The sequence below is a fragment of the Catharus ustulatus genome, chromosome 7 (genome assembly GCF_009819885.2).
Source record: "Catharus ustulatus isolate bCatUst1 chromosome 7, bCatUst1.pri.v2, whole genome shotgun sequence".
NCBI classification, from domain to species: domain Eukaryota; kingdom Metazoa; phylum Chordata; class Aves; order Passeriformes; family Turdidae; genus Catharus; species Catharus ustulatus.
Window position 1 is genome coordinate 356,384 of NC_046227.1, and position 27,364 is coordinate 383,747.

Consider the following 27,364-nt stretch of genomic DNA (forward strand, 5'->3'; position numbering starts at 1 on the left):
TAATACTGACCTAGCAGACCTTCCAGACACAGTTTGGATAGCGGTATTTATGCAGCCCCTGCAATTACAGCAATAAACAAGCCTGGGAGAAGAGAAGACAGCTGCAACCAGGTGTCACAGAAAAAGCTGCTATGTCCATGTCTTCCAGCTCATCTTCCATGGCTGATGGAGGGGATTGTCCCCCTCTGCCCTGGTGACAGGTGACTGGTACCTGAGGTACTGCATCCAGCTCTGGGGTCTCCAGCACAGGAAGGAGATGGATCTGTTGGAGTGAGTCCAGAGGAGGTCACGTAGATGTTCCAAGGGGCTGAAGGGACTCCAGGAGAACTGGAGAGGCACTTTGGACAAGGGCCCAGAGTGACAGGACAGGGGGAAATGGCTTCACATTGACAGACGGAAGGGTTAGATGGGATTCTGGGGAGAAATTCTTCCCTATGAGGGTGGGGAGGCCCTGGCACAGGGTGCCCAGAGAAGCTGTGATTGCCCCTGGATCCCTGGAAGTGTCCAAAGCCAGGCTGGACATTGGGGCTTGGAGCAGTCTGGGACAGTGGAAGGTGTCCCTGCCCATGGCAGGGGTTTGGAGTGAGATTCAAGGAGATTTTGAATTTTGAGGGCCCTTCCAACCCAACCCGTGAGTCTACAATCCCACAGCTTTTGGGAAGGCAGGCAGCTACATATCTCATCCCAAACAGCCAAAAACACCCAGGCAATGCTGAAGTCCCTCATGAGCCAAAGCTTCCCCTGACCTGGGGTGTTTCTCCAGTGGACAAAATCAAGGTGAGAGCACATGCATTCAAAATTCTGCCCGCTTTGCAAAAGGCAGTCACTAAACACAAACACCCAAAACCTGTTTAAAATGCCCTAAAAGCACATGCTAGACTGGATTCTGCACTGAATGTTGTTGTTAAAATGACCAATCACTGAAAGAACACCCTGCGAGTAAGGATGGAGTGAGCAACTCCTGTACCTTTATTCAGGAGATTTGCTGAGCGTGGGACAGAGTGCAGCCAGCAAATCTATTTTAATCCTGACAATTAGAGGAATATAGGAACAAGGAAAACACTAAGCTGTCAACACCACTTGCAAAGAAAAACTGGGATAAAGACTGCATTAATCTACCCTAATTACACAGGTTATTTAATGATATTCTGCTTATGAAGTAAAAGTGAAGAGTACATAGTAGGAGTATTTCTTAATAACCATCACAGCAGGCTGTTCAGAGTACACACAGACTAGTGTCACATGGAAAGCCAAAGCCTGGATTCCTCTAATTCCAGTAAAACCACTTCTGCTAGGATGAAAATCCAGCCTAGAGCTCCCAAATGCTCCCATACGGGGCAGGCATTCATGGTATCAAACAGCCTTACCACCTTCTCCAACATGGAAAAAGTAATTCCATGATTCAGTACCCAATGCACTCACTGGAAAGGGGAATGCTGAGCTGCATCAACCCCTTGTGATGGGTGGGATGGCTGGAGAAGGCTTCCCCCCACTGCCACATTCTCAGCCTCACTGCAGACCCCTGCCTCACAGCAGGAGGGACCCTCTGCAATGGGACTTGATGGGTACTTCATCCCCTTGGAAACACATTTAGAAAGTCCCTGCTTTTCGCAAGAGCCATGACCACCTCAGAAAAGCTTCTTTGAGGAAAGCTTCACTGCTTTCCTCAAAGAAATCCTTCAAACAGACTGATTTTCCATTTCCCATGGTAATTTCAGGTGCACACATTCCAGCTGTTGATCCCTCCATGTCCTCCAACAAAAGTGCTCCCTGACCCCCCGACAGGCACGGGAGCCCAGGGGATCCTAGCATCAGCAAACCACAGTTAGAGAAGTTCAGAGCAGCTCCTGTTTCTGCACCAAGGAGCCTGAGATGAAGTGGGAGCTGTCCCCATGCTGCCCTGCACGGGTGACAGCCACCCACAGCAGTGAGACAGCCACCGAACTCAGGGTGACCACACTGGGGTCTGGGGACTCTCAGCAGGGTGAGATGCAGCAGCACACACCTTCCCATCCCTCTGGGCAACACGGTGGGGGTGGTTGTCCAATTTCCACATCACCCAAAGAGCACCCCCCACAGAAAGGCACATCCCTGCCCAGGCTTCAAGCACAAAAACCCTAGAGCTCTGGCTTCTTCCCACCCAACCAAGGCACTCAGCAGCTAAATATATGCCCTTAGCTTACCAACATTTTAAAGACAAGGGGAAATAGAAGGGAAAGTATTTTTTTTTCTTGTTTTGAACATTTTGAGGCACAAAATGCATAGAGTATGGTTTCACTCAGAATGAAGGGATAGCACTGAATAATGCAAACAATTTAGCATCAGGCCAAGTCCTCAGAAGTAATAAAGTTTAGTGCTAACAGGTTAAAAGGCTACTCAAGGTATTACAGATACTACACACGGCCGGTTACTTTGAAAATATGCTATTAATATTATTGGCTAATATTAATATTATGTGAATTAACAGTAGCATGCAGGTGACAGAGAAGGGTATAAGAAAAATTAGTGTAAAACTCACATCCGGGTGTGGAATAGCGTATTGTCCCTGAATTGTATAGGCCTGTAAAGCAAAAACAAAGATGTTACCCAGGGCTGGCAGGACATGGGGAGAGAACTCCATCCCTCTGCTGAGACCTCCTGTGCCACATTAAACTCCCTGGGGCACCAAATCCTTGGGGCAGGAGGGAAATGTTCCACCTCCCATCCGACCTAGACCATGCTGAGCCTCCAGACTTTTTCAGAAGGAAAGAAACAGCTCTTTCTAGGTGCCAGCATTGCATGGAGTAGGAATATCAGGCTGTGGCTGGTCTTTGATGTACAAAAAGTAAGGATCAGTGGCAGGGGGGTTGGAAGTGGATGATCTTTAGTGTCCCAAACCCTCCTGGGATTCTCTAATAACCACAACTACCTGTGTAGCAAGTGCACAGTGTCATCACTGCCCAAGTGTGATCTCAAAAAGCAAGCCAGCTCTGTGAGCCTCTCCGTATTTACAGGTGCGCAAGTCCCAGTGAATGCTTTACATCCACCCAGTATATTCCAGTGCTCTGCTGGGACTTTGGAAAGGCATTGAGGCAAGGGCTTCCTGCACTGCAATGCCTTTCACCAGCTGTAATTGATAAATCCATGCAAGTATCTGCCAGGCAAATGGGTTTGTGGGTTTTTCCCATCCTTTGTAGCAGTTCTTTCTCTTTTTGTTTGTAAATAATCCCAAAATAAGCACCAATGTGGGTAAAGAGCCAGACACTAGAGTGCCCAATATTTAGGACTTAACCAGTTAGCAAAACATATCTCACTGGTAGACACATTATTCAGATGACTCTGAAAGAAATGGCAAAAGAGATGGAGAACACTTTGAAAAGGGAGAGTAAAGATTACCAATAAAAATGAAAGGAGAAAACTTTGGAAGCTCCTGCAAATTTGCCGCATTGTTTACAAAGAGCAACGTGTTTTATTTGGAAAGAGCTTTATGTGAAGGAAAGTCCCAAAATCACGGAGGAGGAAAAGGAAAAATGGCTGTCCCAGTGCCCACCAGCATCCCAGCACAAAGGGGACATGACAGAGGCTGAAGAGTTGCCCATCCTGGTGGTTTAATTTGGACATTAGTTTTTGATTAGAAAAATTGAGTCAAAAAACGTAATCAAGGGCAGGAAGGTGTCTTGAACAGATGCAACTCAGCTCTGACCTTTGAGGGCTGGTCCCTATGTTGCCATTGTTGCCATGGGCTGCTACATCCCTCAGCCTGCTGAGGCTCACCCCACCCCAAACACCTGTCACCACTCTCACCAGCTGTCCTCTGCCCGCTCGCCCCATGCTCCCCTCGGGCAGAGCCATAGGGTTCCCAGCCTTGGGAAGAGCTCCCACTTCTTGCTTGTTGCTTCTTCCCCTGATGTTACTTCTGTCCAAGGCACCAACCATTCACAGCAGGAGAACTGATGCCTCCATCTCACTCTCCCTTTTGAAAAGATCAGTTCACCAGGCAGCTGGACTCAAAGCTCTTCTCCAGGACAGCTGCTCAGATGGAGTGACACACTCCTGATCCTGGCAGTGATTAATTCAGCCTGAAATAGCCTGTGCTCTGGGCTTTGCTCCTGGTCTTAGTTGGTCCTTTTATATATTATGGTTGGAGAGAAATTAAATAACTCGTGTGGAGCTGCTCTGGGTAGCGTAAGCTGTGGTTTTGTGGTGCTGGCCCTACCTGGCTGCTGGAGCTCTTGGGAAGGTACACCCCCTGCTCGATGTGATGCACCACAGCATGGCAGCATCCACAGGCAGGCCCTCAGCCACCAGGTGAGACGAGGAGATGAGATGGAGAAAGCAAAGGCGCTAGTTCCCGCTTGAGAAACAGCTGAATGCTCAGTTGCTCTTGTTCCTGCTGATTTTTGTTTGCAGCTCACCCGTGTGATGGTTATCCCTCAAAGGAAAAACCACCCCAAGGCTCGCTGCTGGAAATATCATGTGGTGTCTGCAAGGCTGCAATGTCAGCAGGGGTGACACAGTGCAGATTTTACCACCGGGGGAAGCAGCACCCAAAATCAGCCGAGCACCAGGGAGGAGGGACACGGCTCTTCCATGGGGCCTGCCCTAAGCAGAGCAGTAGCTGCGACAAACCCTTCCAACCTTGATAAGAGCTACACAAAGGTATTTTTAATTGGGCTGAAGGTGCCAGAGAGCAGTGATAGCCTCTTGTTCAACAATGCTTTTCTAATCCCCTCATTCTTAACCACTGACAAATTCTGAACTTGGGTCTAGTGAAGCAAATTCCAGCCTTTCCTTTGTGTGACACCCTGACACGGAGCTGACACCCAGGCTGGCGTTTCCTTTCTGTTGTCCAGCATCCATCACAGGAGCTAAGCCAAGAGCTTTCAGTCCAGCTGCCACAGCACACAACGGATGGGATGACACCATGCAAGTCAGAAGGCAAGAAACCTGAGTGCACTAACGGGCAGCGGCTGGTGCTGCAGTAAAAGGCTGAGGTTGGCAGTGGAGGCTGCAAGCGGGTCGGCTCTTACCTGACCACCTGCAAAAATGACAGGGGTGGAGGCGGGCTTTGGGCGGTAGGGAATGGTGGCACCTTTTGGTGGGGACTAGGAAAAGGGATAAGGAGAGGGAGAGAGAACATTAGAACAGCTTTCCTGAAACAGCGGCAAAAAGAGCGTTAGAAAGCACCTAACGGAGCACGGCCCCCGGGGCCGCCACAGCAACACCCGCACCAGGCAATACCGCGTTTCTGGACAGGAGCACACGGGGGACAGAGGGGTTTCATGGGCAACAAGGACAACCTGGGGTATGGGAGATCCCCTGCCAAGGCATGGGTCCCTAAACGGCCTCCTGGACCTCCGCTGCCTCTCTCAGCTCTGCTCTGCTCTACACAAACCACATCACCTGCTCCAGGCTCCGGGAAGCCCCTTCAGAATGCCTTGAGGAGAGCCTCAAGCAGCAAGATGGGGAGGTACAGCCTGAGCGACCTGGCACCATCCTCGAGCTCTTTGGCTGCCCTCATCTTCCTCACCGCCAGAACAGGGTCACCTTCAGGTCTTGGTGCGGTCCATCACCATCCGAGCTGGGATGTGGGTGCTGTAAGGCACCTGTGGTCAGCTGAGAGATCTCCCTGCACATGGCAGGAGGCTGGAATTAGATGACCTTTAAGGTCCCTTCCAACTCACACCATTCTGTGATTCCATGATTCTGTAGTCCTGCTGCTCTCCATCCTGGGGTAGGTCTGGGCAGGGCTGCAGTGACCAAGTTGCTGGTGTGATGCACAGGAGCTGCTCACCCAGGTTCTCCCTCCTGGTTTTCTCCTGAACAACTTACAGGCCATAGGAAACAGGGAGGTTTCCAGGGATCAGGAGAGATTTCAGCTCTCCTGCTTCTATCCAAAATTACACAACTCAGTGACTGCTATATGAGGACAGACAATAGAAATTACACTATCTCAAGGAAAGTTCTTTATTTTTCCTGTACATTCTTTGGATGTCTACTTGCAGACAAGTAGACATCTAAATATCCTGCTAAGCATCTGTCTGTGAGAAAGCTGATCAAAGAACATCTCCAGCATCTTGTTCTTTTATTGCATTACAAATCTTGAAGGGGACGAGCCAGGATTATCTATTTAAGACTGAAAGGTGATATGGAACATCTCTGTGAGTTGCTAAAGTCAGGGCACTTTCCAGATTTCACACTGCAAGAAGACTTGTGGGTTATTCTCTTTTCTATGGCTGAGCTATAGAAAGGAGTAGCGCATCTTGCTTTGTGAGAAAGACTTTTTAACACACAAGACAAGCATCACCTCAGGCTCAGCTCTGCTGCAGTCTGTGACCTGGAGTCATCAGGTGCCTAAAATTCCTTTGGCAGCAGTGCAGCTGCCTGAGCATCACAGCCAGCAGGTATGGGTAATGTGGCTCCCAGCTATTCTTCCTGAGATATTTTCCTGAGATTTCTCCTGCTGTTGCCAAGCTGAAGATGGTTCCATTTGGCTTTGCTTCACCTTGGCTTTGATCCTTCCACCTGTGAAAGGGCTGTGCAGCTAGGCAGAGGGGCCTCACATTGGTCCCTGCTTTGTCTGTCCCTAGGATGCACCAGGAGTGGAATGTGTCACCATCCTGTGTCTCAGGGGCTTTCCTCCTGGAGCTTCTCCCATCTGAGGTGGCAGGTGTGGATGTGGGGCACGTGGCTGAGGTAATCTCCAGAAACAGCAGCGTCTCTCCATGTCAGAGACCTTGCAGCTCTGCTTGTCAGCATTTATCCCAGAAAATGGCACCTTGGATATATATCCATGTGCCCTATTGTCCCTGTTCTCCACCAGACTTCTTCACTACCATTCCCACTGTGCTTCACTGGAACACAACTTTGTGCTCCCAGTTGCACCTTCCCCAGTGCAGGGGATACTCTGGCCTTCTCCTCCTCCTCCTGACTGTGGTCCTTGTGAGTCAGAAACCAGGAGTTTGGAGCAGTGGCTGCAGCCCCCATCTCCTTCCCATGGCACCTGGGTGCTGCTAGGACACCAGGCCAGGCTGTTCCAGCTTGCTGGCACCCCTCTGCCCTAAAGCCACCCTCTGCTCTGACACAAATCGCCTCCTTCAGGGCACCCAACCGGACAGGCTTCCAGGGTGGGACTCTAGAAACTACGGACAATGGTGGGGAAAAGACATGAGGTGTGTTTCCAGCGGAGCACCAGGAAATGAGAGTGGTCCAACAACGCGTGGTGAAGAGAATGAGACACACTCCACAGCTCCCAGCACTCTGATGGGGCCACCTGGGATTTTTTTCCATATGCAGTTTATCCCCTTTGTTACAGACTGTACCTCCAGCATCACCACACAGATCTGTTTGACACACTGGATAATTGCGTCGGGTGTCCCCGAGATTGTCACCGCCCGCTCCGTGGAGTTGGGCAGCATGTCCCCCGCCACTTGGACCTGAGCACCTGTGGACTGGAGACACAAAGAGAGAGGAAGGAGAAATCCCATAGCTGAACGCCTTCACCCAGTTGCAGTTTCAATGCTGTGCGCCTCCTGAGGGCCCAGCACGTGGCATCCTGGGGGATGCTGCTCCCACAGCATCAGCCAGACCGCTCCGGGAACATGATGCACGGTGCAGCACAGGTATCCCCTTTTCCAAGGAAGCTCCCCCCTGGCTACGGCTCAGCTCTGAGGAACTGCACCGAGGTGCAATAATGAAATGGAAATCTGTCTCACCTCTCGGATTTCCTTGATCTTGGAGCCCCCCTTGCCGATGAGGGAGCCGCACTGACTAGCCGGCACCACCAGCCGCAGTGTCACCGGAGGTTTGCTGGTAGCGGTGCTGTTGCTCATGGAGTTGGTTATGTCCTTGGGAAGGAAAAGGGGAGCACATCAGCTCTTGGCTCCTCACAAGAGCCACAACCAGTGCCCAGGTGCCACACCCACATACGCTGTGGTCGGGTGACTAAAGTATTCTCTCTTGAACACTTCAGGGATGGTGACCCCCACTGCCCTGGACAGCCTATTCCAAGGCCTGACCAACCTCCCAGTGAAGAAATTTTCCCTAAAATCCAACCCAAACCTGAGGTCATTTCCTCTGATCCTGTCACTTGCTACCTGGGAGAAGAGACCAATCTCTAAATGGCTACACTCTCCTTCCAAGCAGTTGGAGAGAGTGAAAAGGACCCCTGAGTCTCCTTTTCTCCAGACTGAGTCCCTCAGCTCCCTTAGCTGCTCCCTGTGAGACTTGTGTTCCAGATCCACCCTACTTAGAGACGTATGAAAGGTTCTGTGCTGAGGCCATGTCCCAGTTAGGCAAATCCAACCAGGCACTGCTGTCCCCAGCCATGGGCTGGCTCACATTTCTCACCTCCTCAAATTTGTAGGCGATCATGGCAAAAGCCTTGAAGATGGCATCAGTGGGGCCAGTGATGGTCACAATCCGCTCAGGGCAGTTCCCCTCCGAGATGTTGATCCTTGCCCCGCTCTGGAAAGAGAAGAGGAATCCTGTAATAGCCACAGCCAAGCAATCAGGTCAGGTCCTCTCTCAGCCTGATACCTGTGCCAGCCTCACAGCATTCCATCTAACCGTCCAAACTCTCATCCCTCCTCTGCAGTGATTTCAGCCTGACCTTATCCCAACCCTCAGAAAGGGTTTCCAATGTTTTACTGCAAAGCAAACCCATGGGATCAAGGCAAAACCTGCTCAATGGGATCACTGCCTGCAAAGAGTTTTGCTTGCTGCCCTGATGGCTCCCCAGGAGCTGCAAGCACAAAGACCCTGGACAAACTCAAAGCATCTTACAACTGACTTAGATTCATTAAATACTCTGGAAAACGTGATAGGAGTTTGAGTGTGAAGGGAGAAAACTGGTCCAAAGAGCTCTGGGGACAGCTAGCTTGCTTGTCCTGACCCTGGGAATTACTGCACATATCACACAGAGCAATGTGCAGCTCTGGCCACTCTGCACTCCCTCCTATAAATCATCCACAGAGCAGGCTGCTCACCTCCTCACGCATCTTCTTCACAGTTTCTCCTTTCTGAAACAAGAGGGAAAACCAATTCATTACTGAAAATTCAAGACTTCTACCTTTAAAACAATCCTACCAAAAACGCATCTCCCTAATAAATGGCAATGTATAGCCAAAAACATGGGAACTGTGATGCCTGAAGAGCTGAGCATGTAAATAATCATATATATATATATACATACATACAAATTCACCGCTATGAATCTTCTCAGAGTTGGACATGCTGATGGAAAAATAAGGCACAAGCCTACAGGGAAAACATGTTCATGCTGCAAATCTTCGACGCCATAAGTCTTTCTTTTAAAACTACCAAAAAAATCCCTAATCCTCTATAGCCATGACTTTCCAAACCACTGTGGAAACACCAGAGTACCTCAGGAAGCTCTTCTGCACAAGGTAAATGGAGTCCTACGGCAGCAGAGACAGGGGCTATATAATTACTTAAAATATAATTTAAATGTATCTGTGAGACATTTTTAATATCTCTTAAAGAAGTTATTTAATGAAAACACCAGAGCAACATGACTGTAAACTCCCAGCTATCCACAGTGAAGCAGCTGGGAATGGTTTGATGCTTGCTGGGGTTTTTAGGGGAGTGATCTTTGACCCCTCTGTGGGTGTCTCCTAATTTCTTGCTCACAAATGCAGCAACTAGCTCAGGCACCCCACACTTTTCAGGGCATCACAGGGAAGAGGCAACTACGGCATCTACCATGCCACAGGTGCAGGAACAGCATCAAACGTACATTAAAAGGCATCCTTACCTTCCCAATGATGCTTCCAACTTCCTACACAGAGAAAAAGCCAAAAACAGAGGAACTGTCATTAGAAAACATGATGAGAATCCAGCCCAGCCCCATAAGGAAGGAAAGACCTGCTGGACACTGTCCCAAGCAGAGGGACAGGGTTGAGGGTCAGGAATGAGAGGCAGCAGGAGCACCATGCCACCCTCCCTACCAGCAGCTAGCTATTTCTGGGGCTTGCACAGCTGGACAGAGCTATGTGTGGGGCTGGGCAGGTGGAAGAGGGACCTGTGAGGACACCCCTGCTGTGGGAGCTCCTTACCTTGCCGTGCATCAGCAGCCGGATGGTGAGGGTGACGTTGAGGCCGCCTTCAGAGACCTTGGACTCCATTTCCTACCAGGGGCCAGGAGACGCGTGTTAGCTGGGAGAGCAGCCCCGGCACAGGCAGCACCTTGGCTGGATCACCTGGGGGACACAGCAGGGAAGGCTTGCTCTCAGAACAGGCACCTCGGGGTGGGACAGATCCCACAGAGCAGCTAAAAAACAACTCTGGATCAGGGCAGCAGATCAACAGCCCGGCCAAGGCCCAGTGGCTGCAGTGGAGTTTTAAAAGACCCACAGCACCTATCGTGCAAAGCAAAGTCCACCATTTCCAGCATAAAGAAAGCCACAAGGCCCTTTTCCAGTGGCCAGGAATTGTCTATCTGACCCCAGGAGCACTGAATGGGAAGGACAGAACTGGCATCCTGGTTGCCACACATCCTGACCTGAGAGCTCCCCAGCTGGGCAGATTGTGGACCACGCCACTTTCAGCCATTCATGTCACACATATCTAACGAAACCATGCTGTTTTCCTTTTCCATTCTTTCTCTTTTCTCCTCTGCCTTCTAGAGGGGCCACTGATGTTTTGAAGGCAAGGGATGGGGAAAGAAATAAAACACACAGAATGGCAACAAATCCTTCATTTTTCATTCCTGATGCCTCCTTAGGAGAACCTCTGCATGAAGACATGGCATATGAAATGTCCCTGCCCATTGCGTGGGAAGAGCAGTCCCATCCCAGAGGGAGGTGCCAGCATCCTTCTACGTGCAATGCTGAGAGATACGGAGCGATTCTCCCTCGTGCTATTTAATCCCTCAGTCTGTATCAGATGGGAGATTTTTCATCCTGCTCACAAGCATCTGGCATTTCCCTTTGCTCAGACAGGGACTTAAATGAGCAAAAAAAAGTGGCAGATAAACAAGTTCTCAAGTACTGCTTTAATGCAAGTCGGGATGGATAAACAGCAGCAATGCACAGACCATGGCTGGGAGATGGGTTTGATGCAAAACCTCTTTCCAGAGGTTATTATGAAACCCAAAATGTATAAACCCACGTGGTTTGCAGGGAGATAGAATTCCCTAAAGCTAAAGGACACTGACTCACTGGGAATCAGGCTGCTCATGACCTAAGTACAAATGCGAGGCTTGAGGCTGCTGCTGCATGCTACAAATGAAAGAAAAGGATGGAATCCTCACAAGAAGGGTAAGAAATGAAACGTGCTGAACACCAAAACAGGTTCACTGGCACAGGTCTCCCAGAGAGGTTGTGGACTCCCCATCCCCAAGAGTATCCAACGCCAGGCTGGACTGGGCTTGGAGCAACCTGGGGTAGTAGAAGGTGTCCCTACCCATGGCAGGGGGTGAAATGAAAGAAGCTTTAAGGTCCCTTCCAACCCAAACCACACTGTTATTCTCTGGTTCAATGTCAAGCCAAAAAGTGCTTTCAAAGGTGGGGAGAAGGAGAATATTTCTATGGATAAAGGTGACAACATTGGAGACTCAAGTAACAGGAATGGGCTGAGAGACTGTAACAGAACAGGCAAGATCAGGAATTTTCAAGACTGAGCCCACTGTAAGATGAACAGTGAAGGAAAATAATAACTGGCTGTGTAGGTTAACGCCAAGCTGACTCCTGTGCATGGAAGGCAGTGCCAGAAAGGGTCAATAAGCTGATGGGTGGAGGCCAGCATTTCCAGTGCTCACAATGTGCCAGGAGACTAACTCCTGTACTGAAGTCATCACAGAATCATGGAATAGTTTGTGTTGGAAGGGAACTTAAGATATCCCATTCTACCCCTGCCACGGGCAGGGACACCTTCCACTAGCCCAGGTTGCTCCAAGCCCCAGTGTCCAACTTGGCCTTGGACACTTCCAGGGATCCAGGGACAGTCACAGCTTCTCTGGGCACCCTGTGCCAGGGCCTGCCCACCTTCACAGGGAAGAATTTCTTCCTAAAGTCTCATTTAATCCTCCTCTCTTTCAGTCTAAAACCATTTGCCCTGTTCCTGTGACAGGGAGGGTGTTCGCCATCCCCAGCTTCACATCCCTCACAGGAGGAACCCTGCATTTGGCCGTTATGTAAATGCTTCCAATTGATAGAAAAAGTGGGTCATGTGTTAGCCAAATGCTCCTGGCTTTAAGATTTATCAGCATTATTAAATTAAACACGCTTCATGCTCCAGTGAGCGGGAAAGCTACATTGGCCTTTTCTTAATCATACTAGTGAAAGGTAAGTGTTTTATAGGGGGCTCATGAACTCAATGGAAGGCATGGCAACAATAGAGCCAAAGCATTTACTCTGGGCACAGGCCTACCCCAGCAGCCCTCATTCTTCCTGGACAAAGGACTGGGAAAAAATTATCCCCCACAACACCATTTTGAGCATTTCAGAGCATTCCCTGCCTGGAGAGAGACCATCTTGGCCCCTTCCTCTTCACCACTGTGTTCTGCCTTGTTCACCACAGCTTTGAAATGCCTCCTTTGTCCACCCACTTAAAGCCCCAAGGACACCATTACATCCAGCACAATGGACAGAGGAGATACAGAGCCCAGCTCCAGCCCAATGTGAAGCAGGTGCAGCCCCACAGAGGTCAAAGACATGGGGAGACAGAAGTGACAAGCTTGGCCCCCAAAGGGAAAGCTGCACAGCTAGCCAATCCAGGCTCTGCCAAGTGTCACACCTGGGCAACCACAGGTGGAGGACTGGAGCATCCTCCTTCCATGTATGGGGAGCAGTCAAAAGTTCTTGCACCACACCAAGGAGAGATCTGCCCCAAAGCTGGACAATGCCCTTTCAAAGGATGATCCCATTCCACCATAAATAGTGCTGTTAATGGCAGCTGCCTTTGCAAGAGTGCCTGGAGGAGACATCATCAATTCTCAGAGCAATCTGGTTCTTCCTTGGTTCAAATATATTAAATTCCATGAAATTTTCTTAATCTATCAGGAAACCCCTATGTCTGAAAAAAGCAACTCAGGAATCAATGATCAAGGAATAGGAAGGAAAATGAAGGCCCAGAATAGCAGGAAGACTCCTCTTCCCCAAATACAAACATATGCATTCCAATTTTTCTCTTTTCCCATTTTTTAGAGGTTGGAGCAATTGCCTCAGCCGGCGCTCTTGTGTTAATGCTTGCTGATACCTCACAAATACCAACACATCCCTAAAATTCAAACAACTCCCCTCCAATTAGGGGAAATCTGAGCACTGTGTTTTGAATTAATTTAGTAACACGATCAAGTCCCATACAGGAGGAGGCACATGAAGGAGAACAGGAGGAGGAAATGGAGCTCTGGGCTGGATGCTGGTCTCCAGCATAACTTCCACACAGGAGCTGGAAAAGCAGATGCTGGGATCCAGGGAATCATGCCTATGATATCATATCGGGGGTGCTATCCCTGATGGCAGGGGGCTCAGCTGAACTCGAGCAGAGACCAAATCCCTGCAGGGGCTAGCTCTGTGCATGCTGAAGCCAGCCCTTGTTCTCCTCTTCCTCCTGCCATGCATTCCTAGGGCTTGCTGGGAGCGCATGAGACCCATGTGAGAAAGCCTTTGCTTAACAGAGTTATTTTGGGGGGATATAGCAACATTTTGTTCAAGCTGACCAAAAATAAACGCAGAGAACAACTTTGTGCAAGATGCCCCAGCGGCATAACTCACCCCCTCCCTGAAAGGTTTGGGTGGAAAGTTCACAGGCACCACCAAGAAAATGAAAAGGAGAAAGTCTCCATCACCCCCACCACCCATCACAGGGCCTCCAGAAAAATCTCACTTTCTTGTAGGCGTATCAACAGAACCACAAAATGGTTTGGGTTGGAAAGGATCTTAATACTCATCTCCTTCCACTCCCCGGCCACGGGCAGGGACACCTTCCACTCTCTCAGGTTGCTCCAAGCCCCTGTGTCCAACCTTGGTCTTAGACACTTCCAGGGATTCCCAGTTTCTCCGAGTCAGTGCAGGCTTATAAAATCCAACAGCTCAGAGCCCTGCTGACCAGGAGCCCTTGATGACCTGTGCAGGTAAAGAGCAGGGTGGGCAGTGCCCTGGTCTGTGCAATTCCTGCTGTGCTACCTTCCCAAAACCCCACCCTGGAGCATCTCCATTGCTCAGTGGTAATGCCACCCCGGAAAACATCCACCACACTTCCCAGGCTCTCAGGTGTTTCAGGAGCCCCACCAGCATAGGTGTTAAAGACAGCCAGAAACCTTCGGCATCCTCCAGCACACTGTGACATCCCACAGCCAGGATTGCTAATGGGGGTGGCAGAATTTCATGCTGAGAATTAACATCTGGGATAGAATGCCCACCACTCAAGACAGCATTTTCCCCTGCGAGGGAGGAAATTTTTTAACAGCTCTGGCCTCTCCATATCATCTTCACAAAACTCAGAGTTTTATGAAGTTTCAAGGGTTTTCTGACCCTTGGAAACAATGGATGTGTTAAAAGCAGAGAAAAGCCAGAGAGGTCAGGAAAGAGGATGTTTTCCGGACATTTTAGGCTTTCTAGCCCATTTTGTTGAGGAGGGCTGCTTGTCCACCTGCATAAGCAGGAGCTTTCTCCCCACTCATCTCCCACTGACTTGATCCTGCCATTAAGGCCTAATCTGGTGATTTCCAGCGTGGTGTTTCAGCAGCTGGGAAGCTCGGAAACGCAGTCAGCTCAGGATTATGACGACGGTGCAGTCTGGTCAGGTCAAGACGGGGCTGAAGGCGGTAAAAGCAAGAAACCCAAAGCCAAGCATTACCTTAAACTACATGGAAATGCATCAGCCACCGGCAAGCTTTGGTTGTTGGGAGATGAAGTTGTGGGAGGGCAGTAGCACCACCTACATGAGTGACACCAAATGCCATTTGGGAACAAAGCTGCAATTCCAGCTGCTGCCATTTCCCACAGCTGCAGTAATTTTGGTTGACCTTTCCTCCTCTCTACTCTCCAGCTTCAGTGGAAATGTTTTAGGTATCTCTAACCAAAAAAAGATGCCCTGTGCCCTCCTAGTATGTCAGCCAGCAGGATATTCCTGCCTCTCCCCTGCGTGTGATCATTCCAAGAAGCACAGGAGACAAATGTCCTGCTCTGGCCCTCACAGCAGGCATCTCTGGAGGCTCCTTTCTCAGTCACCTCCTCCCATTTCCCTGCTTCCCTCCAGCTGAGATCACAACTTCACAGAGTCATTTAGCTTGGAAAAGACCATTACAATCACCCGGTCCAATTGTTTCCCCAGCACTGTCACAGTCCATCACTAAATCCTGTCCCCAAGTGCCACATTCACATGCCTTTTTAACTGTTTCAAGGATGGGGACTCCACCACTGCCTGGACAGCCTGTGCCAGTGCCTGACTGCCATTTCCATGAAGAAGTTTTCCGTAATATCCAATCTAAACCTCCTGTGGTAGATCCTGAGGCCATTTCCTCTTATTCTGAATGTCTGTGCTGATACAATGACGCAGAGCTCCAGCACAGTCACACTGCAGCGGGCTCAGCCACATCCCAGTCAAGCACCTGCCCTCCCCTCCGGGAATTTCCAGCTAATTTCCTGGTTTTCTCCTCTACCTGGTGAACCCTACTTATGGGATCAGGCATTAGCCTCCACCAAAGGAAGCTCAGCCCAGGAGAACGACTTGTTTCATTGAGACAGCAGTGCCATCATCACAATATTTTGTGTGAAGACCAGTGGATGAATCTGCAGCTTTTCCCTGCCAACCTCCCCAGGATGATGGTCTGGAACATCATTTTCCCCCCCTCAACAGGACAGCAGGATGACAGGTTTAGAGGAAATTCAGGTACCCGACAGATGTATCTGCAGAGATCTGCAGAATGCAGAATTCCCATTCACTCACACGAGCTGCTGCAGTGTTGCAGCAGAGGTCAGACACAGATGAGTGAGGGAAATGCAATGTAGTAGCAGCAGGATATTGGATGTCCTTAGGAAAGCCAGAAAACTTTGTTTGGGCTGGTTTCAGGGCTTTTTGATTGTGGGACTCTGAGCAAAACCAGTGGCTTGAACCTGTTTAACCACCACCTCAACGAGGTTATTTAGAATTATCAAGAGTTATTAGAAGAATAATGGGTCCTCATATAATTTGTTCTGATTTTGGAAGATTAGGGTGAGCAGGGAGGGGATGGGAACATCATGCTATAATTCAACCACTTCCAAATCACTCTGTTAGTTACTTCTGGAACAACTTGCCAATGAAAACAGTATTTTCAGTGAATGCCACACTGCGTAAATGCATCAGAAACTTCCCCCTATGAGGTGATGAAAGCCAATGCTCTTTGCAGCTGGGTCCACCATGACTTAGTGACTAGAAGCACCATCAGATGTCTGTGAGCCTTTCACAAGACCCTGAGTACCAAGGAAATAACATTTCCTGAGTAAGGAACACAAAATCTTCCTCCTTTGGTCTGCCAGCAGATTAAATGATAGATAAAAATAATCCATTACAGTTTTTTTTCCTGAAATACCAGCTGCCCCTCTACACCCAAGCCATTGTTTTGGAGAGGTTGGGAGCACTCCTTGGAGCTGCTGATGATCCAGTGAGGAGTAAGCATTGGCTGGGTCTTGGCTGGTGCCAGGTGCCCCAGTGGGCTGAGAGAGGCAGAGCCAGCAGCCCCACACGGCCCCCGCCAAGCCTGGACCCTCCTGCAGGGCTCAGCACTGCGGATTGGGGCAGAATTCTGCTGATTCAAGCCAGGGGAAAGAAGCCTAAGGCTCCAACGTCATCGCCTGGCACTGCAGAGACCCGGAAAGCGATTGTTTCAGTGCCTCACTCCATGCCTGCATCCCTGACTGTGCCAGGGGGATTCGGGAAGCACCACAAGCAGTGCTGCAGTGGGTGGCCAGACTGAGCCTGCTAGAGAGCAGAGGAGGTGTGGGCTGTGAAGGGAGGTGGGGTGGCTGAAACCACTGGAAAATGGCTGGGAAATGCTCCAAAACCCCCCAAAACATTGATCAGGGACCCTCCTGTTAAAATACCAGGTGATGACCCAGGTGGAAGAAGCTCTTGGCAAGCAGAGTGAGAAGCCAAAAGAAGCTTGGCGATGTGAAGAAAATAAAGACAGAATTTTTCAAGGCAAAATACTGAACTTAATGTGTGCAATGACGTGCACACAGATGAATTGCTCCCCGTCTGACTTGAAGATCAGCAGAAGGAAACCAGGAATGGTGAAGTGGCTCTTCAAAGGAGATCCAGGCAGCAGAGAGCAACTCCAGACTGCTGGGGCCAACAAACACGGTCCCATGGGGAAGGGTTGGAGGGACCAAGGCTCTACAGCACACGGGGGGCAGAGGGACACAGGGCCTTGAGCAAGGGGCTTAACCTCTACTGAAGAAAGTCAGGCAAAGAGCTTCTCCACAGCCAGACATCCTTCTTTAAATCTTCCAGACATTCACGTATTGACAAATAAAGCTCATCTCTGTTAAACAACCACACTTACGACCTTTATACCAAGCCAAATGCACCCAGATCAGGGTTTTTTACTCCCAGCCAAAGGCCAAGGAATGGAAGCCAGGAGGTGCCACCTTGTAGCAGAAGATGCCTCCACAGATACCCCAGGGATACCCTACCAGGGTAGTGCATCAGCCCCAAAGGACCCATATCTTGCCCCAAAGGAGCCAGTGCAGTTGCAAACACACCCCAAGGGATGAGCCAGTCAAGTATCAGCCCCCTAAGTGCAGATTTTAGATGCTATTTTTCAGGGGAACCAAAAGGATGCCCCAAAAAGGATACCCATGGCCACAGACTCATGCTGGATGCTCGCAAAGAAGGAGAGACCACAGGGAAGTGTGTGGACCTCCAGAGACAAACAGTTTGTTCTCCAGCATTCTGGAAATGAGAGGCACAGCACTGCAAAAAGCTCCAGGCACATTCCCAACATCCTTGCAGCTGGGGGACAGCTGAGAGGAGAACTCCTCCATGGACCTGGAAAGCAGACAGCTCACACCTTCCAGGCCTTCCCCCAAAACAGATGAGTATGCAATCAGGAGCATCTCTCTACAGTGCCCAGCAGCAACCATTCCATGACACCCCTCATTCCCCTCCTCCTCCAGAGCCTGCTGGCTGCCCTGGTTATAATCCCACAGGCAGCATCATCCCCATAATTTCCTCCATTTTCAATCTACTTCCCTCCATTTTCAATCCACTGATCTGGGGGCAGTCCACAAATCCCTTCATCCTGAGAGCGAAGCAATCTATTGCTTCATCTCATCCCATCTCCATTTCTCTAATCCCTGGAAACAGGCACGAGTTTTAGAGCACATGGGCTGCCCTGAGGGATCTGTCCAGGTGTTGCTGGACAGAAACATGGGGGGTTGGGACTGCTCTCATGAATGCCACCCAACTTCTCAAAGCACCTGGGGCAGGTCCTGGCCCCTCCCGATCTAGGGATGGGGGAACAGTCTTCCCACTCCCCCCGGTTGCCATGCTGGGAATGTAAGGGACAGATGAGATGCAGAACTGAAAACACCTGGGGATCAAGCAAGGGTGACAGGGGGAGTCACAATCAGCCCGGTCCCATCAATCCCAGTTGGATCCAGTGCTCTTTGTCCACAGTCCCAAATCCCTGACTTTCACCGTGGCTGTAGATGCTCTTTGGGAGTGGGAGACTGTTCAGAGACATGGGAAGGGAGACTCTTGTCTCTGCCTGCCCAGGAGAAGAAGTCTGGCCCCCCGAGGGGATCGGTCGGGATGCAGACTGACCCCATCCCTCCTTTGCTGGTGTGGGGCCGGAGGAGGCGGGAGGGGGATCCCACCCTGATGGTCACCGCAGGGCCGTGTCCCCAGCTTGAAGAAGGGGTTTCAGGGTGCTGTGTGACAGGGCTGCATGGTGGCTGTGCCAGACCCATGCCATGCCGTGCCATGCCATGCTGGCTCTCCCTGCTCTGGCTGGTGAGAAGGAGGACGGGGCCCTTGGCATCCGGGGGGGATCGCCAGTGCGCTGTGCTCCGACCCTGACAGCAGGCTCCAAAACTGTCACTCCCGATCTGTTTTCACTTCAGCTAAACCTCAACCCTGATTACAATCAAGGAGAGCTGCCTCTCCTCTCCCCGTCTCCCTGTGGTAGGTCCTCTGTAACCTCGGGTCTCAATGCTGAGCCAAAACCCAGTCAGGGAATGGGGGAACTGGCTCTGCCAGGAATTGGGGCTGCTGGAGATGGGGTCACAACTGTCCCTGTCCCCAGACCTGGCACTGAGAGCACAGCCATCCCACTGGTTGCATCTCTCCCAGGAGAGACCCTCCTGGATTTCCATCAAAATCCATGGGGGATGTGCCACCGATACCCCTGCCTCTGCCATGGATGGTATCCAGCTCCAAAGCTGCATCCATGGAGTGGAGGGGGCTTAGTGGCAGCAGGGTGCACCCACTGCCCACTGCCAGCTCACTTAGTAACCCACAAATTAAATAAATTAATCAAACCAGAGCTGTGTGTGTGTGTGCAATCAAAGTACCGGGATGGACGCATTCAGTGGTAAGCTGGGAAAGAGCTCTGTGGATGGAGACAGCCCTCACTGACTGGGGAAGCTTTCAAATTTCCCTTCCAGCTCAGCTAGCCATAAAGCAGCTGCAGAGAACCAGCAGACTCACCTCATGGGGACTGTGACCCACCCTTGTGCTGCAGGGCTGGGGGGCTTGAGGGCAGAGGTGCTACCCTGTGGGTTTGGGGATCATCCCCTGCTCTCCAAAAAACAGTTTTATTCAATCTAGCATGCACACAGCCTGGAGCCAGGGCTACCAGTGCTCAGCTACCACTGGGTTCAAGCTCACCCCAGTGTGCCAAACGTGTCGTCCCCACCACAGAGAGCCACACTGGTGGCAAGGTGCCCTCTCCTCAGCAAACACCCATTTTCCAAGAGGGGCCTGGAAAAAACAATTGATCCCCTGGGAAAAGCAATCGTGGGACCACCAAAGCAGCATGGCTGGCTGGTACCCGTAAGAGGAGTATCTCTCAAGGAGGGGGGCAAGCAGCTCCCCGTGGCCCCTGGTCCACCCCAAAAGGGAGCAGGGATTTGTTCCATCCACCAGCCATCCCGACAGCAATTCCTCTTCCCTCATCCCACTCTACATTCCCGCAGCTTCTCCAATGCCATTTTGAAGGCATTCAAATAATGTCGGAGGCGCTTATGAAGAGATTCTTCCCTTCACCTTGAGTAGCAGCCTTTTGCCCCCACCTGAAAATAACCATTTTTCTTTGGAGGAATAAATTCAGCAAGATTAAAAGGACATTTCCTGCAGTTATTTCCCAAGAAGAAAAATTTGCTTTTGTGTCTGAGAATGCCAAAAATATTTATATAAATGAATCCCTAAAAGAAAGGACTAAGGACTTTGGAAATATTACCGAGTTATTCTGGAATTTTGTATTAAGAGCAAAACCACAGCTATTAGGAAAGAATGCCTGTTTGTTTGATTTTTTTAAATTCAGGGTTGAGTTTCTGTATCAAAATGCAGCCCAGCATCTGTCCTTGCATCTGTCAAAACAAAGGTCAATCATTTTATGGAAACAAACACAACATCCTTGAGGCACTGTTTCTGGTTTATTTTTAAGCTGGACATTACTTCCAATTAATAAAATCAGATTTTTAAAGATGGTTCACATTCAAATTACGTTATCCCAGAAAACTCGGATTACGAGAAAAACATTCCTGAGAATATTTTTCCTTTTTAGTATGGAGATGATAATTTGGGGTTGATTTCAACAGCTTTTATATCCTCTACAACATTTGCCACTAATATTTCACTTTTCTACTTATAAAGTGATGATGAAACCAAGGAAAATGCATCAGAAACATAATGGTATCAGGAAGAATTTTGACACCCTGAGGAAAATGGGTATCTGAGTGCAAAGAGAAAACAAAGCGAGCATCATAATAAAAGGGATTGCTCTCTCCAAATCAAATTTCCCTGGTAAAAGGAAAAAAAATTATTGGAAATAGTATGGAATTAAATAAGAAGAATATTTATAGCATTAAAAATTAATGGACGTGGAATGGAATTAGAAATTTTTTTTAGAAATACTGGAACTAGAATGGAATTCGAAACAAAAATACGAAGAATGTGGAAATATACTGGAACTAAAAAATACTTAAAACCAAACAAAACAAAATAATGGAAGATAAAAATCACACGAGTCAGGGTTGGGGATTTTATTATGTCGCCACACTAAGACATGATTAACATCCCTGTTAATTTAGTGTCCATTTCTTGGAGGCAATTCCATTTGTGTCATTCCCACCCAAGCACACATACAAACGACACTGTCCAAAGCCTGAGCTGCAAACCACAGAATTTAGGAACAGCTGGGTTCTGGTTAAGGAAGGGATGGATACTTCCCTACCCAGGGAAACAATCTTTGGCATTGGCTGTCAGGCATGGGTAAAACAGAATTTAACTAAACTAATGCACACACTTCGACAACAACGATTTTGCAAAACAAACTCACAGCAAGATTTGTCAAATTTAACTCGCAAAAAACATTCGGCAATTTTTTATTTTTCTTTTTCCAAAAACAGAAACAAAAATATCTTTGGCAAAATAATTTCCCAACAATATTTTGGGAATTTCACCCAGGAGAGACTTGGGGAGCAGCCACTAACTTGAGGGGATCCCGTTGCTCACATGCTGATGTCTCCCATAATCCTGCCTCACACTGCCACAGACTTAAATTTCTTCCACCAGTGATTCCCTTAAAACTGCTCCTAAGCATTCAAAGCTCTTCCAACCTACACTGGAACCCGGGATCAGCTCGTTCCAGGATTCTTTCCTGACTTACACTGGTGAGAAAAGTTGCCTGTGGTGGGTGGTCTTCCACCATGACAATCTTTTAAATCTCCTTACCTTTCCCAAAGAGCCGCTTTCGTGCCGCTTTGGCGGGAGGGGGATCCACACAGATGGCCAGACTTTTCACGTTTGGAAAGGATGAAAAATGCTACAGGGGGGGAAAAAAATCCCAGTGATTTTTTTTTTTTCTTATTCTGCTGCTCGGCGCAGAAGGGCTCCCAACCTCATTGGCCCTGGGAGATCCACCACGTGGCACGGGATGAAGGGCACGTGACCTATTTTCTCCCAAATCCCTGGGTTTGCTGGAAAGAGGGATGCACCCACTGCTGATGTTCTTGTCATTTCATGGGCTTTGATTGATTGATTTATTTTTATTTTTTTTTTAAAGGCCACTGAGCAAATCTGGATGCCTTGAGGTGATGAAGGCGAACCAGCCAACACTTCCAACATGAAGGAAAAAGGATCTCAGCATGAGATGAGCTCTGGCGCACTGCTGATGTGCAGGGGGAAATTTGGGCATGTTTTATAGGGTGCCTGCCCACCCAGTGCAGGACCAGAGCCTCCGGGAGGGACAGGAGTGTGGTGCTAAACCATCCATCTTAGAGGTAGCAGCACAGAGGGAACGACCAGGCTGAAGCCCTGCCTGCACGTCCCAGAGTTCAGCCGGCTCCCTGCGGGAAGGGGATGTGTTACAACTGCTCCATCACCCAAACCAGATGATCTCGTGCCCCACTGTTGCTCCTGACCCCTCCTCAGCTGTTCCCATCCTCTGCTGCCCTCCTGGCTGACACACCAAACAACTGCTCCAAGAGATGACCATTTCCTCCTCTGGAGGTTGCTGGAACAGCTTTCTGGGAAGCTGGACCCAGGCATACTCTGGGTGGGGCACCACCTGTTCCCACCAGCCCACGGCCAGGCCCAAAGGGTCTTTCAGTGTCCTTCCACAGAGTTACCCAGCCCAAAATGCATCGCAGTTTTGGGGATCCCAAAAAAGTCCCTGAGACCCTGTGGAGCAAGGAAAGCCAAGCCACTGCTCCCAGTATCTGATTTTGACTGGTGCTGAGGGTAGCCCCCCTGTCCCAGCTCTGAGCCACCACATCCCAGCCGGCCATGGTCCACAGCATCTCCTGTCCTTCCCACAGCAGCCAGGGCAGGTACCAGCCCTTCAGTGTCTGGACATTCAGTTTGGGGAAGGGAAAAAGAAGTTTTGGAGTCCTCAGACATCCTCATATTTTGTCCATCAAAGCTCAAGCCCATTGGTTGCACCAGCTGGAAGCTGCATTTTTCTGGCAACCCAAGTCTCCACCTGGCTGTGCCAACCCTTGGCTGTGCCATCTTTCCATGCTAGGGAAATGTTCACCTGAAAGCTGCAGCCAAATCTGCCTTGGGCATCCGCCCTTGGATATCATTTCTGCAGAGCAGCTGTCCCCAGCCACCCCATCAACCAAAGGATCAAGCCCCTCTTATCCAGGGGTAGCACCTAAGGCTCCTTGGAGGACCAGTTGAGCTTGGTGAAACAGCCGTGGCCACCTCCAGCACCTCTTGGCATCACCACCATGTCCCAAATGCTGCTTCTTCCTTGCAGATGTTCCTCTCCACGGCTCTCCACAGGGATAAAAAGCAACAGGAGCAGAGCCCCTAATTCCAGATTCTTCCTGATGCAAGACTGCCTCACCACACTGTTCCCAAAACCACAAATACAGCCATGAAAGGCCCCAAACAGCGTAGGAAAGTGCAGGATCTCACCCAAATCCTCTCTGGCTCGGAGGGTCACGCTCCAGTCAGATCATGGGGCACTCAATTCCAACAAATACACATTGGGAGAGAAACTTTCCACACTAAAATTTTCAAATGCAAACTATGGCCACAGCCCAAAGCTCGCTGCTTGCCCCTCCCATGTTTTCTGATGGCCACAGAGAAGAAACCTGAGCACCCTGGGACCGTGGAAGGTGTCCCTGCCCACAGTAGGGGGTCAGAATGAGATGATCTCTAAGGTTCCTTCCAACTCAAAGCATTCCATGGGTCTGTGATTCCACAAACCCCCGCCCCACCTTTCAGCCCCCTCCTCCTTCCCCAGCAAAGCTAAAGCTGGTTCCCCAGTAATCTTCCCAATAATTATATAATAGAGAGGCAGGCGGATAAATCATTTCAGCCCGCTGTGCCGATAGAAAGCAAGCTGGATTAAAAGATCAGAACAAGCAATACTTAGATTAAAATGGTTTGTTATTTTCAGCTGCGGGAAAAAATCTGTGCCTAAAGCACAGAAGACGTGAAGGTGCATCATCTTCTTTCCCCCCAAAACCCGACCTTTTCACGTATTAGCCAAGTTCTACATTTCCAACCTCAAATCAGGTTTTGCTTCCCAATAGGAAAAAAAATACACTTTGCCAGTTCATAGGACATTTTAGCTGAAGATTGAGAGATGCTTCAAGTTGTATTTTGCCCACATGAAGCCATCAGAGCCCTTAAATCGGGAGAACCAGCACATGGCTTGGCAGATAATGTCACTGCCTACAAAAAATGTGGCCCCTAGCACGATGGGCATCAACTCCTTGGCCTTGTCCTGTGCCTCCCCACACCCCCGAACTGATGGCAGGCGGATGCCAGGCTTACCAGCAGTGCAGAGGTGGCAGTGGTAGCTGGGAGAAGCCCATCAGACAGTGGGACAGCTCTCTGCAGGGACCTATATGTTGTCCCCCTGGCCTGCAGCAAGGTCGGTGGCCTGGGGTGCTATGCTCTGACTGATGGCTTTGGAAAGGCGTGAAGGGGAGGCAGGAACAAAAGGGGGAGAGAGGGAGGTGGCACTGGGGGCCAAGCTCTCCGCAGGGCATGGTGCTCATCAGCCCAGTTTGGATCGATGGGTGAGCTCCACTCGTTCACCTTCAAGTTCAGATTGAGCAGAAGGGTCAAACTGGGAAATGGCTTGGCACTGGCGGGCACGTCCCCATCAGCACCCTGCAGCCTCATGTCACAGCTGTTTACCTTGCTGGAATGGACAAATCCCACTCCACAGCACCTCCAGAACCAGCATTCACACCTAAGCACATTGCTAACCACATAGAATCTCCATCTTCCAGCATCAGTAGTGACCACTCATCCCATCACCTGGATGGGAAACGGAGAAGCAGGTTTTCCAGTGTCATGCCCCAGAATATCCTGAGTTGGAAGGGATCCACAAGGATCATCGCGTCCAGCTCCTGGCTCTGCACAGGACAATGCCCAGAATCCCACCTTGTGCTCTTCCATGTGTCTCTCCCAGCTGTAGCTTTTCTATAAAAACATCATGATACCACACACAGAGGATCAGCCTTGAGTTCCAAGGAGGGAATCCCACAGGGCAAGAGGTCCAAGACACAGCCTTGGGGAGGGCTTGGACAGAGACAGGCACCAGGTTCCTCTCCCTTCTGTGGATGTGGAAGAGGGGCAGGGACACAGAAGGGATGGTGGACACGGAGCATGGGAAGACAAAAAAATTATGCCAGAGACCTTCCCAGAGGGAGATGGGAGCTATGAGTTGTGACATTCACCCAAATTTAGCCTTATATTGCAAGAAAGTGTATTCACTAAAGCCAGAGAATAAAACACACTTGCTGGACAGGTGATGGCAGAAACCTCAGACCAGACATAACCAGCACCCACCACATCACCAGAGACTATGGACAAACCTCCTCACAGGTTACTTTGGCAAGTTCTGTCCTTGTTGCACCTTAATGGGTCACCTGCAGCTCCTCTGGGAAACCTCCATGCCCCTATCCAAAACTCACCCTTGTGTTGCAGGTGCAGACTGCTTGCTCTGGCTGGTCTCTCCCAACGTTTTCTGTGCAGAAAACGGGGATAAGCGACACTCAGAAAAGGAATGGGAGAAAAGAGAAATGGGTCAGTCTGTCGCTACAACGTTTCTGCTTTATGGAGCTGTCTTCTCCCTTGGAGATGCGCATCCTCCTCTCCACTAATGGAAAATGTTGCCCCGCCATCCATTCGTGCCAGTCAGTAGCTGGGACAGCACGATAGCCTGGGGCCACTCCAGATCTATTTTAGTCACAAAAGTAGAGTGGCTGATGGAAATCACCCCGCCCCTGTCTCTGCACTTCCCAGCTTAGTTCTTTCACTGGTTTTAATGGAATGCCCTCTGTGGTAGAAAGCAGGCAGCAAGGGTGGAGACAGGGATGGGAGACCTACAGGGATGCAGGAGAGAGGACCCAGCACCCTCCCTGCAGGTGTTTTACAGCCGAAGGGACCTGCAAAGACCCCTCCACCCTTCTCTGCCCAGAGAAGCAGTGGCTGCCCCATCCCTGAGAGTGCTCTAGGGCAGGTTGGATAGGGCCTGTGGAAGGTGACCCTGTGGAACAAGAAGGCCCCTTCCAATCCGAACCATTCTGAGATTGTATGACTTGGAAAGGACCTTACCTTACCCTACAGGATGGCCTTGAGCTCCAGAGTGATTCCTGGGAGGATCTGGCTGCACCAGAAAAGGGCATGCTGAGCATGGGGGGGGCGGGGAGCCCAGCAGTCCACGGCACAAGCCTGCACACCAGGACATGGCAGAGGTTAAGGCACGGCACAGAGGAAAGACCAAACCTAATTAATGTGAACTTCGGAGAGAAATGAGACACAGACTGGGCTGGGGGATCAGGGAAGAATGATCAAGAGCATCACCTCCAGGTTGCATTTGGGGTAGGCAAGCAGAACTTCTATTTTCCGCTACATTGCAAACAGTTTTGGGCAGATCCTCAGCATCCAACAACCATGGGAAATCATCCTGTGGAGGAGAGGATTCCTAGGATGCCAGAGACTCCCCGGTGACCAGAGCCCAGCAGTCCTCCTCTGTGGTCACCTGCCTGTGGTTGTGCCCAGCTGTGGAGCCAGAAGCCTGCTTCCTGCAGAAATCCAACAGTGGTGGAAAGAACCCAGGACATTTCAGTGCCACGGGTGCCGGGTGCCAGCTGGATTTTTGCTGCTACTCCCAGTAAGTTAACTGGGGCATGCACTACCCGTCAATACAATCAATGGAGCGGCCTCAGCCATTAATAAGCTGAATGCCAGAGGGCAGGAAAACCTTTCTCACTGCCCAGAATATTCCCTGGGCAGCAGGGTAGATGAGCTGCAGACCCCTTGCTCAGACTTGGTGCTGCTCTTAGTGTGATGGGGCACCTTGTGCGTTGACAGGGAAAACCTTCTTCTGCCTGCTGACTCAGCAACCTCTGTGCTCATTCCCAGTGACCTGGGCACTTCCCGGCCATGGGAAGGAGCATGTAAGTGGCAGGGGGAAGCCCATGGGACCTCCTGAAGTCAGTCTTCAGTCCTGCTGATGCTTGCAGTGGTGTGAGCACTAAGGTCACAGCCCAGGGTGACCAAGGCTGCCCAGGGCTTTGTCCTTTTGGGGCTGAAAACCTCCAAGGATGGAGCATACACAGCCTTTCCCAGCAACCAGCTGTCCTCTGAATTCATGTTTTTTTCTGTCAATAGTTCTCTCCATGTCCTCCAAGGTAGCAGCTACATCCCCAGCTGGTGTCACCTGTAGGTAGCACAGGTCCTAGCA

General features: G+C 50.1%; 1 protein-coding gene across 24 annotated transcripts in view; it reads right to left on the minus strand.

The window, feature by feature from the left end:
- The window catches only part of PCBP3 (poly(rC) binding protein 3), a 54,025-nt gene that overhangs the window by 17,107 nt on the left and 9,554 nt on the right, over positions 1-27,364 (minus strand). For 12 of the 24 annotated variants that reach the window (XM_033065174.2, XM_033065185.1, XM_033065181.1 and 9 more), the window contains 8 exons: positions 10,056-10,199; positions 9,755-9,778; positions 8,967-8,999; positions 8,329-8,445; positions 7,695-7,826; positions 7,302-7,430; positions 4,941-5,084; positions 2,519-2,560 (listed from right to left, as the gene is read on the minus strand). In XM_033065174.2, coding sequence (XP_032921065.1) covers positions 2,519-2,560; positions 4,941-5,084; positions 7,302-7,430; positions 7,695-7,826; positions 8,329-8,445; positions 8,967-8,999; positions 9,755-9,778; positions 10,056-10,124 — 690 coding nt within the window. In that variant the 5' untranslated portion in view covers positions 10,125-10,199. Of the gene's footprint in view, positions 1-2,518; positions 2,561-4,940; positions 5,085-7,301; positions 7,431-7,694; positions 7,827-8,328; positions 8,446-8,966; positions 9,000-9,754; positions 9,779-10,055; positions 10,200-21,882; positions 21,974-26,232; positions 26,350-26,481; positions 26,671-27,364 lie in introns of those variants that run through there. The other 12 variants (XM_033065187.1, XM_033065186.1, XM_033065193.1 and 9 more) reach the window with 5 other exon arrangements.